We start from the raw sequence: 14,568 nt of genomic DNA on the forward strand, positions 1-14,568 counted from the left end.
AGAGTTGTCAAAGTTCTCACGAAGTTTATGCACAATGCTTATTTATGCATGAAGCTCAACGTATACTCAATTAAAGAAAGAAATCAGTCTTATTTGGTATAGTCAAATCTCTCGCTAAGAATTATGATTCAGTTTCCAGTATTGGAAATAAATGGGAAACATGATCCTGTGTTTATACAAAATCATGATGCGAGTGCTGTGTGCAGCTCTGGTCCTGCGGAAGGTGCGGTGATGGAGAGCCCTTTGCTGTGGCGGTCAAGGTGAAGGAGGGGCTGGCTGCCCTGTGAAGACACACCCAAGCTGTGAGCGTGTTTCAGTCTCTGTAGAGATGAAGACTAGGAGGAGATCAGATGATAATCTGAATTCCTAGAGGTCTAGAACCTTGTGAACATGTTTCTCAAATATAGAAACACTTGAAGCCGATGATGCCTCTTCAAATTTTGAAAATTTCAGTAATTATAAAGAGAAGGACAGGCAAACCACAGATATTTATCTGGGGAAAAGGGAGAATGGTATGTTACAATTAACAACATTTTCAGTTTACCAAGTGGGTACTTACTTCAAGGTAATGCCCCCGTGACTCAGGGAGGTGTTCAGGTATGTAATGATTGGTTTTTCCATTGTGTATTTTTAGAAATGCTTTCCTGTCTCCTCCTTTGCCCTGCTCCCCAATACCTCATAATAGGTATTTGTTGAATGAAGTGTAGCACTTTACTAGCCTTATGCCAGACTAGTCAAGGACAAGCTTCAGCACAATATGTGAGGTACTTCACCAAGGCAAAATTAATGTTCCAGGATAAGCCTGGAAAAAAAAGAAAGAAAATTTTTCCTCTACTTTAAGCAGAATATTTTGTTTTGCTTTTTTTTTAAAAAAATTGAGATATAATTCACATACTGTAAAATTCACCATTTTGAAGTATACAATTCAGTGGTTTGTAGTGTACTTGCAAGGTGGTTACAACATCACCACTACCTAATTCCAGAACATTTTCATCACCCCGAAAAGAAACCCTGTACCCGTTAATAGTCACTCCTTATCCTCTGCCTCCACGCCATATTCAGCCCCTGACATCCACTAATCTATTTTGTATCTCTGAGGTTTTGCTAACTCTGGACATTTCATTTAAATCATGTAATATGTTGTCTTTTATTTCTGGCTTCTTTCACTTAAGCAAAATATTTTTAAGATTCATTGATGTTGTAGCATGAATCAGGACTTCATTCCTTTTTATGGCCAAATAATGTTCCATTGTATATTTATAGATACACCACATTTTAGTTGATGGATATTTGGGCTGTTTCCACTTTGGGACAATTATGACTAATGCTTCAGTGAACATTTATGTACACGTTTTTGTGTGGACATGTGTTTTCAATAATCTTGATTATATAGGAGTGGAATTGCTAGATCATATGGTAATTCTATGTTTAACTTTTTCAGGAACTGCCAAACTTTAAGCAAGATTTTGTATAAACACAAGATCATGTTTTCCATTTTGTTTCCAGTCCTGGAAACTGTATGTCAGGATAACAATCTTAAAGAAACCTTAACAAAGGGTATAAAATCCTTAAGAAAGGATGTAAACTTTAAAGCATATTGAAATGGTAAAAAGCTAGAGGTGGAGCAGTTAGAAAAGGTTTACTTAAGTCTTTATTTGCCTCAGTCCCTTAGCCTGTTAAAAACTGACCTCTGATTGGTAGCTAAAAAATTTTTTTTAATATTTTATTTTGAAGTAATTTTAGAGTTGCAAGAAGTTGCAAAAATAATAGAGAGTTCTTGTGTACCCTTCTCAGCTTTTCCCGATGATAACACGTTACATAACCAGAGTATGTTATCAAAGCCAGGAAATTGACCTGGGTATCATACTGTTGACTAAACTACAGGTGATTGGTTGCTTTTGATATGGGCTTCCTGCCAGCCCTTATCTATGCTGCTTTTCTCCCCTCTCCCGCATTCTGATTGGAGATGGCAGGTACCTGACTTAGGTATTGCTTCTGCTACCCAGACTGACAATGCTCACTTAAAAAGACTTGATGATGGATGGACAGTGCTTTGCTATAGACTGAATATGTTGAAATTCTAACTAACTCCCAATGTGATGGTATTAGGAAATGAAGGGGGGCCTTTGAGAGGTCATGGGGTGGAGCCCTCATGAATGGTATTAGTGCTATCAAAACAAAACCCAAGGGCTTCCCTGGTGGCGCAGTGGTTGAGAGTCTGCCTGCCGATGCGGGGGACACGGGTTCGAGCCCTGGTCTGGGAGGGTCCCGTGTGCCGCGGAGCAGCTGGGCCTGTGAGCCACAATTGCTGAGCCTGTGCGTCTGGAGCCTGTGCTCCGCAGCAAGAGAGGCTGCGATGGTGAGAGGCCCGCGCACCGCGATGAAGAGTGGTCCCCGCTTGCTGCAGCTGGAGAGGGCCCTCGCGCAGAAACGAAGACCCAACACAGCCATAAATAAATAAATAAATACTTTAAAAAAAAAAACAAAAAACAAAACAAAACCCAAAAACCCTCAAGACCCTGGAGGGTGCTTCCCCCCCTTCGGCAAGAAGTCTGTAGTATGAAACCCAGAAGAGGGCTCTCACCAGAACCTGACCACGCTGGCCTGATCTTGGACTTACAGCCTTTATAACTGTGAGAAATAAATTTCTGTTGTTTGTAAGCCACTTAGTCCATGGTACTTGTTATAGCAGCCTGAACTAAGATAAGATTATTTTCAAGGAAACTAGAAGTGCCAAGCCCTAATTGCTTGGGGTCAGACACTGTAAAGGCCAGTAACTCTTCTAATGGTTCCATCTGTCAAGTGTCAGAATTCTGAGGTGGGGAGTGGTGTTTGGTACAGCAGGGCGGCCAGTGAGGTAGTTCTTTGGTTCTGGGTCTGGATTTAATTCTGGGTACTGATTGCCTTCTGCTGCAGTGAACAGAGAGCTGGATGATAGTCTTTTAAGTTGTGCACTAGGCCCCTAATTCCCTGTTCAGCTGTAGTCCATTTTTAACATAGCTGATTTTAATGTTTCTTTCAATTTCTAGCACAGAAGTATAATTCTCGGGAATCAAAGAACTATATTGGGGATAGCAGGAGTATTTATCTGTTGAGACACTACTTTGTCTTAATATTTGAACAAAAATCAATCTTAAAAAACCCAAAAGTTGTTGCTAGAATTCCCTACTTTAATTTTCCGGTCATGTTTGTCATCTGGTATATGTTCCTAAGGAAAAAGCTCACTTTTCACTTTTCATTGAAGGGAAGATAGAAGAAACCTTTAAAAATACATTTCAGAGGGAATGCTGGTTGATATTTGATTATGGTGGGAGAATCTACACTTAGGAACCCAGCAGTGGCAGGAATTCTGTGCGAAATACAGCTGGGGCTGGGTGCATTGGAAGCAGGATAAACCAGCAGGACATGGGAGGGGCTGCTTGTAGGAGAAGCTTCCTCCTCACAGGTGTGAGGTGATCAGCTTTTCTCTTCTTTTTTAAAAATATTTATTTATTTGGCTATGTCGGGTCTTAGTTGCGGCATGTGGGATCTTCTTTGAGGCATGCGGGATCTTTTGTTGCAGCACGCAGGCTCTTTGTTGTGTGTGGGCTTCTCTCTAGTTGTGGCACGTGGACTCCAGAGTGCTTGGGCTCTGTAGTTTGTGGCACACGGGCTCTCTAATTGAGGCCCGCGAGCACAGTAGTTGTGGCGCACGGGCTTATTGCCCCGCAGCATGTGGGGTCTTAGTTCCCCAACCAGGGATCGAACTCGCATCCCCTGCATTGCGAGGTGGTTTCTTTACCACTGGCCCACCGGGGAAGTCCCTGATAAGGTTTTCTTTGGGGTTTGTTTTATCCTATTTCTCTGATCCTGCTGCTTGTCCTGAGGTGGGGGTTATGGGGGATGGTTCCAGACAGGAGGGCTGCAGCCACAGGAAGAGACGAGCCTGTAAGGGGGTCTTTTTAAAATAAATTTATTTATTTATTTTTGGCTGCGTTGGGTCTTCGTTGCTGCACGCGGGCTTTCTCTAGTTGCAGCAAGTAGGGGCTACTCTTCATTGCGGCGCGCGGGCTTCTGATTGTGGTGGCTTCTCTTGCTGCGGAGCATGGGCTCTAGGCGCACGGGCTTCAGTAGTTGTGGCTCGTGGGCTCAGTAGTTGTGGCTCGCGGGCTTAGTTGCTCCGCGGCATGTGGGATCTTCCTGGACCAGGGCTCGAACCCGTGTCCCCTGCACTGGCAGGCAGATTCTTAACCACCGCGCCACCAGGGAAGCCCCTGTAAGGGGGTCTTATATGGAGAGGGGGGAGGGGGACACGTGGGCTGGGCGGTGTCACCAGAGACTGGCACAGATCAAGTGCCCACAGTGCAGGCGAGCCCGGCTCTCACTCTCCTGGACTCAACGGGAGGTAGCGACTGGTTGAAAGTCTCGGGTGGGGTCTTCCCCGGTGGCATAGTGGTTGAGAATCCGCCTGCCAATGCAGGGAACACGGGTTCGATCCCTGGTCCGGGAAGATCCCACATGCCGCGGAGCAACTGAGCCCGTGCGTCACAACTACTGAGCCTGTGCTCTAGAGCCTGCAAGCCACAACTACTGAGCCCGTGTGCTGCAACTACTGAAGCCCACACGCCTAGAGCCCGTGCTCCGCAACAAGAGAAGCCACTGCAATGAGAAGCCCATGCACTGTAATGAAGAGTAGCCCCTGCTCCCCGCAACTAGACAAAGCCCGCACGGAGGAACGAAGACCCAACACAGCCAAAAATAAATTTAAAAAAACAAATAAAAGGAAATGTTGTCGTTATGATTAAAAAAAAAAAAAAAAGTCTCGGGTGGTGCAGAACTGGGTGGCTGGAGGTATTGTTGAGTGTGCATGGTTCCGGAAGTGTACCCAAAGATGGAGAACGTGCCCCAGACCCTCTCCCGGCATAGGGTGCCCCTGGGGTGCAGCAGCAGCTTCACCTTCAGTCAGCTAACCATGGGGGCTCCCTCGGTGGGGGAGTTGCGGCACTGTAGCTTCATTCCCATGCTTAGCACCCACGCCGAGAACTGGTCCAGAAATGTCAGTCCCTTCAAAATCTGCTGATGTAACTGAGTCCAAGCTTGTACTGCTCACCACACAACAGGTGAGTAAATTGAGAGACGAGTTGCTGGGGCAAGGAATAGCAACTGTATTTGGAAGGCCAGCAGACCGAGGAGATGGTAGACTAGCGTCTCAAAGAACCATCTTCCCTGAGTTAGAATTCTGGCTTCTTTAATACTAACAGGGGAGGGGGAAAGGGCCTGCTTCCTGCCAGACTTGGAAGGGGATGTGTTAATTTCTTCCTTCTTGCAGCTAATCACATGTAGGCCTGGTCAGGATGTTTCCTGTGAGCTAAACAAAGGTATTGTAGCTTAATGCTCATTACCTGGGAGGCAGGGTTCCCAGAGATGGGTCAGTATGTATAATTTAATCTTACAGGCAACATCCCTTTAGTGATTAACTTGTAGTAGAATAATAAGGTTCTTTCTTCCCTATTACACTGACAGAACATTCCATTATTGCCAAGACCAATTGAGGAGTTTGTAGCATGTAAAATCCAGCATAGATAAGGTAGCCATAAACCCTCATTCTGAACATTAATGATATTACCCCTTTTCTTACACCCCTCCCTTCTTGGAAAACTGGGAGAGAAATTTTTTTTTTTTTTTTTTTTTTTTACCATTTGCAGCCTCCCTATGGGGAGGTGTGTGTGTGTTTTAGTGATCAATTTCTCTTAGAATGTAATGACAAGAGATTTCTTACTTCAGAATAGATAACCTCTTAATATAGAGGTTATATAGAGGTCTCTTTCAAAGAGACCTATGTATCACATCTTGTTTCCCTCTTTGCCTTCATGTCTGGAAAATTTGGAGTTAAATATAATACCCAAGGCCGTTAGCCATTCACACTCAAGTTTTTGGCAGAATGTTCTGTCTCTCTTTTTAGCCCCACAGGAAACTGCTTTAATAATTGACTTTCAGGGCAACTGAGGCCGAAGTTTTTCTTGTGTGGAAGCGTTGGTATGGTGTTTATATATGCTGTCTCCTCAATACCCACAATAATTAGCATCCTCCTCATTTTACTGATCCGGAAACTGAGCAGCAAGTTTAAAGGAGCCTGAGGTCTTGAGCCCTTGGTGACAAGGTCTGGATTCCAACCCAGCTCTTGCTTTCCAAGGCTAGTGTCCACTTCCCTCCCATGGGTGCCTCCCAGCCTCCCTGAATCCAAGCTAGTTCCCTGTTTCCTGGTCCTAAAGTGTTCATCTGTAATTGCTCATAATCCCCCAAAAGGTGTAAGTGGATTCTGGATTAAAGAAGGTATACCTGGGAACTTGGGGGAAGGGCCCAGGTAACAAAATACAGGAGACCTTGTAAAGAGGTCACGGGATTGGACAGAGGGGACATGATCGCAGGCCCTCCCGCCCCTCCCCCACTGTGATGTGGCATCCAGGGATGGGAGGGGCCCTGTGCAGGGACATGGGAACCAGAGACAGATATTGTAGCAGTCCGGAATTCATTCTGGAAGAAATCTCGAACATTCCTCTGTTTGAGTCAGACTCCAATGGCTTTTAAAAATAGGCTCGTACCAACAGGCAACCCAAACTACATCCATCATCAGGCTAGAGCAGCGCATGCAAGGACAAGTCAGGGGAAGCAGGCTCGGCTCTGTCACTCAGACTACCATGGTAATTATAATAATCATACTTCATTTGGGCAGGCCTTCACTGCTTACAGAACACTCCTTCCCACGTGAGTGCTTCATAGCCTTAATGCTGTAGTGCTGTTGTTATTGCCAGTTTACAGTTAAGGAAATGGAGACTCAGGTTGCACCGCTAGTTGAGGGGCAGAGCTGGAATTTGGACTAAGATCTTGTTAATGAAGTATGCCTCGTCTGGGGTGGGAGGAGGTGCGGGGAGCACAGAGCACTGGGTTCCCTATCCTGCGAGTTCAAGAAGGCTTCATTCAGCTCGCTGGTTGTCAGCTTGAGGTGAAAGATTGATTCCTCTGAGACGTGACTGCGGGCAGATGAGGTGTGGACCCTCGCGCGGGAGCGAGGCCACCTTCGCCGTTGCACCTGTGAACACGCAAAGGACGTCCAGATTTCAAATGTGTGCGGACAGTTCTATCCGAAGAGTTCAAGGACATCTCTTGGTGCCTCTGAGAGGCTAACAAGCCTGAGGGCAGATAGGATCACCTGGTAAAATTCACTACTTGAAGTTGTTTCTGAACAGTGTGTTTTTAGAGATTATGAATGCTGAAGGGTCATCATCCTGGCACGCGTCCTCCGGTTACCGCGCTGACTTGGTTTGGGCCTTTCCGCACACCAGGTGGGGCTAGCTTGCAGAGGCCACGCCTGCCAGACACTGCCTTTTTTTTCTTCTTTTCCTCTGAATCAATTTCTTTTCCCTTTGGCTGTTGACTGCTTATTATAGAACCAAAAGTTACTTTCTCTTTCTTGTAGCTGTAGGCAAATCTAGTAGTGTTTCTTTTCTTTTTCTTCTTTTTCTTTTCAACGGTGCTAAAATTTGGAACATGCCTTCCTATATTTATACATATCATTTATGATAATAATGATTTGTGTCTGTGATGTCAGATATGCTGGAGAGCTAAATACGATTGTTTGATAAATGGCTAGGGAGATAGAAATAGGTGGCCCGGCATAAGCATAAACATTTTTGCCCTCTGGGGGTATTTTAAGTAACCATCTTTGTTTTCCCAGTCTCCCTTGCCGTGTACATCTCTCTTCCCCACCTCAGTTCTTACTCATGTCTGTACCCTTCTTTTGTTAACTTCTTTCCTGTTTTCTGTTTCACATACACCTTTACAGTCTCCTGGCCACATTCCCGTCTTGGCCAGTCCTTTCTCTGAAGTTGGTATGTAGTTGGTGGGCTACTTTCACCCAATTTGTGTCTGTGGAATTGTCTGGTTCACTGTCCGCCAATTACCTAAGGGTCCTTTTTGCTGAGAAAACAGGACACTACTAAGGAGATTGGTTCTTAAAGAGTTTTCCTTAAAAAGTGCTGAGGCCTGTGTGTGAAAGGAGAACCTAGAGCTGCATCCTTAGCACCCATATTCCCTTCGGTCACTCTGTTTCCAGAGTGAAAAAGATGTCTTCTGAGAGGCACACAATCACTAAAGAAAAGTCAGAGGTGGACCAGCTTTGAAAGCAAAACCCATCCCTTCAGCCCCAGCGAATTGAATGACCTCTAACACGCACGGTCTCTCGGTTGGCACAGGTGACAAGACTACCTTCCAGCTGCAGGTTCGACAGGTGGAGGATTATCCAGTGGACCTGTACTACCTGATGGACCTCTCTCTGTCCATGAAGGATGACTTGGACAACATCCGGAGCCTGGGCACCAAGCTTGCCGAGGAGATGAGGAAGCTCACCAGCAACTTCCGCTTGGGGTTCGGGTCTTTTGTAGACAAGAACATCTCTCCTTTCTCCTACACAGCGCCAAGGTACCAGACCAACCCGTGCATTGGGTGAGTGACCAGCTGCCCTTCTGTTGGGTATTCAAGGATGGGGGAACGGATCAGCAGGAAGACTGAGCCTAAAGAAAGGCCTAGGGAGGTCATATCTGGGTGCGGGGTGGGGCGGGGGGCGGGGGAACCTGGCTAAGGTGTTAAATTTGATGAAGGATGATCCAGCTCTGTCCTCCCTCTGCCTGCAAAGAACTAAATTGTTACAAGGTTGCCTAAAGATACAATGATGATAGCTCATTTGTTTTCCTACCTGCCAGACACAGCACTGTTTTCTACATTAATAGATTTTAGAGAGTGTTCTCAGGAAGTGGTGGACCCCGGTGATCAGGGAGGGAACAGGCAGAACAACTTAAACTATCTCCTTGTTTAGAGTGACTGAGATGTTTGGAATAAGTGAATCAAAGTCGGTTCCTATTGTTTATATACATAACTATAACTTACCTTGACAAAACGAAATGAAAACCCTGCCCTTTATAGGTGTGATTTTTTTTTTTTCCCCAACATAAGTACTTGAATTAGAAAATATTTGACAGGGCTTCCCTGGTGGCACAGTGGTTAAGAGTCCGCCTGCCAATGCAGGGGACACGGGTTCGAGCCCTGGTCCGAGAAGATCCCACATGCCGTGGAGCAACTAAGCCCGTGTGCCACAACTACTGAGCCTGCGCTCTAGATCCCACGAGCCACGACTACTGAGCCCTCATGCCACAACTACTGAACCTGTACTCTAGAGCCTGCGTGCCACAACTACTGAGCCCGCATGCCTAGAGCCCGTGCTCTTCAACAAGAGAAGCCACTGCAAGGAGAAGCCCGCGCACCACAACGAAGAGTAGCCCCCTACTCGCGGCAACTAGAGAAAGCCTGCGCACAGCAACAAAAACCCAATGCAGCCAAAAATAAGTAAAATAAAATAAATAAATTTTAAAAATTAAAAAAAAAATTTTAAAAAGAAAATTTTCGAGAAATTATTAGAGAACAAGAGTTTCTAACTACTGCAGTGAGCAAATCCAAAAGTATGTAATGACTCAAACTTGAAGGAAGTTTATTTTCTGCTAACCTAAGTGCAGATGGGTCTCCTGATCAGTGGACACCTGTCCTCTAAGCAGTGACTCGGGTTCCCAGGCTCCACTGGTTCACGTGTGGCTTGTAAGTTCATCATGCCTGGAGGATTGCTCATAGGAGGATCCTATGGACCAGGATAGCGTGGCCTTTGCTCCTACATTCTGCTCTACAGAGCTGGGTTCTAGCGGGGAGGCTGGGAACTAGGTTAGCTGTGCGCAGTGGAAGAGGAAAGGGGATGGTGAATAGGTCCCTGCCGTAGTGCATTTGTGTATTGGAGGTGGAGGGTCACTTCCTCCAACTCCCCAATACAACCTTTGTGAAGGTGGTTTGTTTCCTTTCTGGGCTTTCAAGTGTTCTTTGAAATGGCAAGATTATGCAGTGTGACAACGAGTGATAACCTTCAACTTTTTCTTGACTCATTTCCATGTTCAGCTTCGGTTAGGCTTTGGCATGTGAGGCCCCAAAGCATCGCTAGATGAGGAATAGCTAAGACTTACGTTCTTACTAAGTGTCAGGCACTCACTGCACTTCATACCTTATATGGATTATCCCATTTAAATCTCGTAGCGATCTTTTGAGGTCTCTAGAAGTGAGCTGTATTTTATTTTATTTATTTATTTTATTATTATTATTTTTTAATTAATTTATTTTTGGCTGCGTTGGGTCTTCGTTGCTGCACGCAGGATCTCTAGTTGCAGCGAGTGGGGTCTGCGTTGAGGTGCGTGGGCTTCTCATTGCGGTGGCTTCTCTTGTTGCGGAGCACAGGCTCCAGGCACGCAGGCTCAGTAGTTGTGGCTCACGGGCTCTAGAGCACAGGCTCAGTAGTTGTGGTGCACGGGCTTAATTGCTCCTCAGCATGTGGGATCTTCCCGGGCCAGGGATCGAACCCGTGTCCCCTGCACTGGCAGGCGGATTGTTAACCACTGAGCCACCAGGGAGGTCCCGGTGAGCTGTATTTTAAAGATGAGGAAACCGAGGCTTAGAAAGATTACACAAATAGTAAGGGGTAGACTTGGAATATGAATCAGGATGAACTACTTCCAAAGGCTGTTTCCATTAATATGATGCTTATTTTTTCCCCATCCAAATCATACTGCCACCCAGATGCTTTCCTTGAGTTTGAGTAATAATACCCATTCCAAAACCGCCCACCCTTCTAGGCACTTGCCTAAGGGTAATGTTAGGCTATGCTGCAGTAACAAGCAATCCCCAGATCTCAGTGGCTCAACAGAATGAAAGTTTATTTCTTGCTTGTACAAAATCTGATGGGAGCTGCTTTCTGCGGCGGCTCTTCAAGTGGTGACTCAGGGATTCGGGCATCTTGTGATGTCATTTTTGATTCTTTGTCTCCTTGGCTGCCCCTGAGGGGAAGAGGGCTGCTCTTAAGCCTCTGAACCTTGTCTAACTTCTTGTCTCCCCTTTGGCAGCCTCAACAGTTCCCAGCTCTGGGTTGGACTGGGGGGTGGGGGTGAGGTGGTATTTATGCTGGTATTGTATGTTCTGAATCCTTCCTGATCCTTCTGTACACACTCCTAGAAGCTAACTTAGATCTTCCCCGGGATTGCAGTGACACAACAGTGGAAAAAACAAGAAGATAAGAAAAAATTTTAGATACAAATGAGATTCTAAGTTCCTTAGCCACAGAGAGGCACTAGGTGTCCTCACTTGCTGGGTTTAGGTTCCTCCTGGCCACAGGTAGCTGCTGGCATTATTGTCACTTTGCTCCTGTCCCCAAGGCCCTTTTCAGCTGCATCCCAGTGCCGCATGTCTTTTTGTTGGAGTTCTGCTACTTACCAGGAGCAACAGCATCTTAACCCAGAATTTTTTCAGTTCATTCGGAATAGTGATTCTGTCTGCTACTTTCCACCTCTGCCCTCTGGTTGGGTCCTGTCTCCTGACAGACAGGGCGTGTCTCTACTTTGATTCTTCTGGGGACCATCGGCGAACTGTCAGATGCTAGATTGGAGGCTGGCAGAGGATGAAGGACTGGCTCGGGGCCCTCAGCATTGAATATTCAAGGTTATTACACTCTCCTTATTCAGAGCTACTTCTCCAAGCCCTAGAAGGCAGAACCAACTGCAGACAGTAGAAGTTTTGACAGTAAGTACAAGGCACACTGACAAGCTGCTTGGGAGACAGGAAATCCGGTGAAAGAATGGGGGTTTGGAAGGAAACATCAGGTCTGAGTTATACAGATCTCTCTTCCCTAAGCTGGGCAGCACAAAAGGGGAGTCACTGCATGGCTCAGTGAGCAGGCTGAGATGTATCTCCCACGTCCAGGCAGTGGACTGTGTGTGGTTGCCTGGGTATCCTCGGAGATTCCCCGCTGTTCCTGGAGGAGAACAGAGCAAGCGGGGGCGGGGGGGATGTAATCAGGCTGTTTCTGTTCCTGATTCAGCCTGTACGTGTGCTTTGTTTGCTTTCCTAAGTTTTAATGGCACTGTGAATTAGTTACCAATAGTTAAAAATAAAAGATTTAACAAAGAATAGCCAGGATTTCAGGTTTTCTCAAAAAACCAGGAGGTCTAGTAAAGCCCGCCTTGTTCCACGTGTTCTTTGGCTGCCACAGTCCCTACCACTCCCTCTTGTCTCCCAGCTGGGCTGCTTCACTGGTTCTGTTATCGGGCCCTCTCCAGATTCTTGGACAGCAGTACCATGGAAACGAACATTGCTCCCACAAGACTCTTAGGCAAGCGAAGCTTTTTATTGAAAGGATAGCTTGTGCACAAGGGAGAAGGTGGAAAAGTGTGTCAATTCCCCGAGGACTTTCTGGGAAGGGGTTTTAAAGGCAGTGTGAGGGAGGAGGCCACAGGGTGCCTGAGCAGCTTGTGCTCAGTTCTTGGATTGGTTGGCATGGAGGTGAAGTTTGGAGCATCATCAACCTTCAGGTTTCACGCAGTCTGGGGTCTGTGTGCCCGCAGTCAGCAGTTTTCGTCTGGGGGCCTGCTTCCTGCTAAAACACCTCAGCAATGTGTGTCAAGCTTTTATCTATATCTTTCAGGGAACTGGGAGTTTGGCAATTCTGCTAGGTGGCGGATTTATAGTTCCGCTTTTGTCCTTCGGAAACCATGTACAGATGTCAGTGGAACAGAGATAGAGCTAATCTTTTACTCCTGTGAGTCTCTGGTTGTTGTCTCAGAAGCCCAAGTTTTTAGGTGCTGTTTTTCTGGCCTGTCAAGCCCGCTTTCTCAAGGTCGTTCCCTTGGTCCTTTTCCAAAATGGCTGTACTGTTGTCTTCCTGTCTCAGTTTGAGTTCCATGCTTGGCTCCGTAGTTGCTGTCTGTGATCCTTGTCTGTTCTTTTCCTTCAGCTCATGTGGAGAGAAAATCACAGCGTTCTCTCTCAATGTTACCTTCTGTTAGGTTTTTGCTCCTGTGGTGGTGTGGAAGTAGCAGAAGTAGCCCCGGGAAGTTCTGGGGAGATGGGGGAGTCAGGAGGAGTGATTTAACCACCTGTGCAGGACATCTCAGAAGAGAACCAGTTTTTCATGGGGCTTTCTTGAGGTTTGGCCCTCCTCCTGCTCCAGATGTTTCGGCCAAAGGATCAAAATCCTATACTTATCCCCTTCCATCTTAGAATGAACCAGAAATGCCAGAACTGAAGTAAGTAGTACCAGGGCTGCCATAAGAAGAGAAAAAAAAGCAATTTAATCATCAGATTAAAGAACTGTTTAATTGCTATTCTGAGTAATAGAAATAGTGTTCCTGGGAAGAGTCACATGATATTCACTGGTACAGGATTTGATGGATTAATCTGGCCTGTTATTTCTGGTTGTGAACACTTTTTCTTTTGTTAGAGGTATTAAGCTGTTGCTGATATACATGCCATGTCTCATTTATATGTGGCATCTAAAAAGGCCAAGCTCATAGAAACAGACAGTAGAGTGCTGATTGGCAGGGGAAGGGGGAAATGTTGGTCAAAGGGTACAAACTTACAGTTATAAGATGAATACATTCTGGAGCTCTAATGTACAGCATGATGGTGATAGGCAACAATACTATACTTGAAATATACAATTGTATACTTGAAAGTTGTTAAGAGAGTACATCTTAAGGGTTCTCACCACACACACACAAAATAGAAATACATATGTAAAAATCTTTGCAGGTGAGATAATACATTTCATCCTTCATCATTTATATTTTTTCTTACCCTTTGTATTTCTTCCAAGAGGTCATGGTACTCCTTCACCCCCTTGAAGGTATTATTTCATTGTCTTCTGGCATGTCCTGTGGCTGACGAAAAGTCTTCTATCTAATGGTTTTCCTTCTCTCTGGTGGCTTTTAATATTTCCCTGTGCTTTTCATGTCCTATAATGATATGCATTCCAATGTGGCTAGGTTGGATTTAGTATTTTTATTTGCATTGTTCAGAACTTGCTCTGCTTGTTTAATCTGAGAATATAGCTTTATTCTTGAAAATTTTCAGACATCATCTGACTCCCGTCTCCGATTCTCTCCATTTTCTTTCTAACACTACTAGGTGAGTGTTGGAGCCTCTCATTCTAAACTTCATGTTTCTAAATTGTTCTCCCGTAATTTCTACCTCTTTCTTTCCCTTAGCTTCATAATAGAAAATTTCTTCCAGTTTATCATTTTGTTCTTCAATTTTTAAAAATAAATTTTATTTTATATTGGAGTATAGTCAATTAACAATGTTGTGTTAGTTTTAGGTGTACAGCAAAGTGATTCCATTATACATATACATGTACTTATTCTTTTTCAAATTCTTCTCCCATTTAGGTTTTTACAGAATATTTAGCAGAATTCCCTGTGTTATACAGTAGGTCCTTGCTGATTATCTATTTTAAATATAGCACTGTGTACATGTCAATCCCAAACTCCCAATCTATCCCCACCCCCCCACCCTTCTCCCCTGGTAACCATAAGCTCAGTTCTCTACGTCTGTGAGTCTGTTTCTGTTTTGTAAATAAGTTCATTTGTATCATTTTTTTCTAGATTCCGCACATAAGCGACATCATATGATATTTGTCTTTGTCTGACTTATTTCACTTAGGATGATAATATC

General features: G+C 45.1%; 1 protein-coding gene across 1 annotated transcript in view; it reads left to right on the plus strand.

Moving 5' to 3' along the window:
• The window catches only part of ITGB5 (integrin subunit beta 5), a 110,496-nt gene that overhangs the window by 22,794 nt on the left and 73,134 nt on the right, over nt 1–14,568 (plus strand). The window contains exon 4 of the mRNA XM_059920935.1: nt 8,232–8,481. Within this exon, the coding sequence (XP_059776918.1) occupies nt 8,232–8,481 (250 nt within the window). The remainder of the gene's footprint in view (nt 1–8,231; nt 8,482–14,568) is intronic.

Source organism: Balaenoptera ricei, chromosome 4 (genome assembly GCF_028023285.1).
Source record: "Balaenoptera ricei isolate mBalRic1 chromosome 4, mBalRic1.hap2, whole genome shotgun sequence".
In the NCBI taxonomy this organism is placed as follows: Eukaryota; Metazoa; Chordata; class Mammalia; order Artiodactyla; family Balaenopteridae; genus Balaenoptera; species Balaenoptera ricei.